Below are 2,135 nucleotides of genomic sequence, written 5' to 3'. Positions count from 1 at the left end.
GACCGCGGCGTCGCCCACCTTCCGTACCGATTTCCGTTTGGCCGCACAGGCTTTGAGTTCTTCAGAGTGCCGTTCGCGGAAGGCGTGAAGGAGCTGCACGAGAAGACAAAGCGGGCAGGGGGATACCTCCGATGCTCGACATGTTTGGCCCCGCTATATCGATATCTGATTTGGATCTGATCAAAGCTATTTTGGTGAAGGACTTTGATCACTTCACCACCGGGCGGCCGGGCTCCTTCCTATCGAAGTGTGGAATATTTTCCAAGATGATGACCAGTCTTTCTGGTCAGGACTGGAAAGATGTGAGGAGTATCTCCACGCCCGCCTTTTCAACTGGCAAGATACGGCAGATGTGCCAGCCTTGCGAGGAGCAGGCCGAATTGCTGGCGGACCAAATGTACAAAGAATCGCAGGATACATGGCGAAATCAACATAAAGGTGACCATGGCGCGGTATACAATGGATAACATCGCCTCTGTGGCTTTCGGACTAGATGCCGACTCCATTCGAAATCCCGACTCTGTCATCGCAGCGAAGGCGGCCAAGCTGACCCAACGCATCTCGGCGGCTCGATTGGTGCTGCTCGTTGTAGCGTTCGCATTACCGGAATTTATCAGCAGACATCTAAACCTTGACAGGATTCTGGCAAACAACGAGGGGACGGAATATTTCATCAGCATGGCCAAGCAGTCCCATGCGCCAGCGGCTGGAGCATCCGGAGCAGCGGCGCAGCGACTACCTGCAGTTGTTGCTCGACACGCGGCGGGAGGATGGTCAACGGCGCTGCCTGACTGATGACGAGATCATCGCCCAGTGTCTGCTCTTCTACTTCGCCGGCTATGACACCACGTCCAATGCGCTCGCCTGGACTGCACGCCTGTTGGCCTTTCATCCGCACCAACAAGAGCGCCTGCAGGCCGAGATCGATGGCAAGCTGATGTCCGAGGAGGACCGCATCACCTTCGACATGGTGAACAGCATGCCGTACCTGGACAACGTGCTGTCCGAGTCCCTGCGACTCTACCCGAACCCGCAGCTCTCACGCTGCTGCACCAAGCCTTACCGCCTTCCTGGCACGGACACCATCGTGCCCCAGAACTGCCTGGTCTACGTGAGCCCGTACGGCATCCAACGGGACCCCGGCCTGTACCCGAACCCGGACGCGTTCGACCCCGACCGCTTCTTGCCCGAGATCAAGGCAGACCGGCACGCGTACGCGTGGCTGTCATTCGGCCAAGGGCCGCGCAACTGCATCGGCATGCGGTTCGCGCTGCTGCAGGCCAAGATGGCGCTGGTGGCGATCCTACGGCGCTACTCTTTCGTCCCCGGAGCCAGGTCGGGCGGCGCCGTGCCGGAGATAGATGCCACACCCGGCCTGCTCAAGGAGAAGGGCGGTACCTGGCTGAAAGTGGTGAGGCGTGGGTAGAAGGCCGGCGACTGCCAGACTGTCAGGCCTCAGTGGAAGTGCGGTGGGCGTGGTGTCTGGATGCGTATTCGCGGGGCAGTTGGTCCTCAGCTGCGCAGGGGTGTTAATGCGAAGTAGCACGGCATGCCAAATCTCTACGTCGGCGCTTGTGCCGATGATTTTCCCCGTTGATCTGCGACGAGCGAGTCCGTGGACCGAGTAAATCTTAGTTGAGTGATGACGTTTTTAACTTGACCGGCCCGGCTTGGTCTGGCTGTCGCGCTGTCTAGAAATTTATGCTTTTGCAGCCGGTGATCACAGCTTGATGCGGTTATCCGCCACGTGTACCAAAATCCTCAAAAGATGTGTTCTGTAATGATAAAGGTATGTTCGTGTATGCAATGTGATGAGCCGTGCTTTTCCTGTGTTGTTTAGATACGGACGAAATGTTGCTTGTCTCCCCTATTTGACCGACGTGACAACAATACAATCCGCTAACTGCACAAGAAGCTGCACGCCACGCACGTGTTGAAAGAGGGCCCAGATGTAGATGATCAGCCATCACAACGACACAACCCTCAAAGGTCAGTTCCTTGAACACACAGGTATTAAATAACTTTACACCTTGCGCACTGGCTGCGGAAAGCACTGCAGATTCTGTAGTGGGCAGCTGTTGTGAACTTGGGACGCCACATTTGTGCCTGCATGCCCGCGCAAGGCGGGTAAGAGC

At 56.8% G+C, this 2,135-nt stretch overlaps 1 protein-coding gene across 1 annotated transcript; it reads left to right on the top strand.

Moving 5' to 3' along the window:
• Positions 1–609: 609 nt before the first annotated feature.
• Positions 610–1,895, top strand: LOC119106033 (cytochrome P450 3A2-like). Its single transcript, XM_037229626.1, has one exon. It carries the CDS (start codon positions 695–697, stop codon positions 1,424–1,426), a length of 732 nt encoding a protein of 243 aa, XP_037085521.1. The 5' UTR covers positions 610–694; the 3' UTR covers positions 1,427–1,895.
• Positions 1,896–2,135: the final 240 nt, after the last annotated feature.

The sequence above is a fragment of the Pollicipes pollicipes genome, unplaced genomic scaffold (assembly GCF_011947565.3).
Source record: "Pollicipes pollicipes isolate AB1234 unplaced genomic scaffold, Ppol_2.1 Scaffold_6138;HRSCAF=7277_pilon_pilon_pilon, whole genome shotgun sequence".
Taxonomy (NCBI): domain Eukaryota; kingdom Metazoa; phylum Arthropoda; class Thecostraca; order Pollicipedomorpha; family Pollicipedidae; genus Pollicipes; species Pollicipes pollicipes.
Note: the sequence above shows the minus strand (reverse complement) of the source record. Positions and strands in the feature narration are given on the sequence as shown.

Bases quoted from the DNA above. Each gene is read 5' to 3' on its own strand.
- LOC119106033 (XM_037229626.1), top strand. From the start codon at position 695: ATGCGCCAGCGGCTGGAGCATCCGGAGCAGCGGCGCAGCGACTACCTG.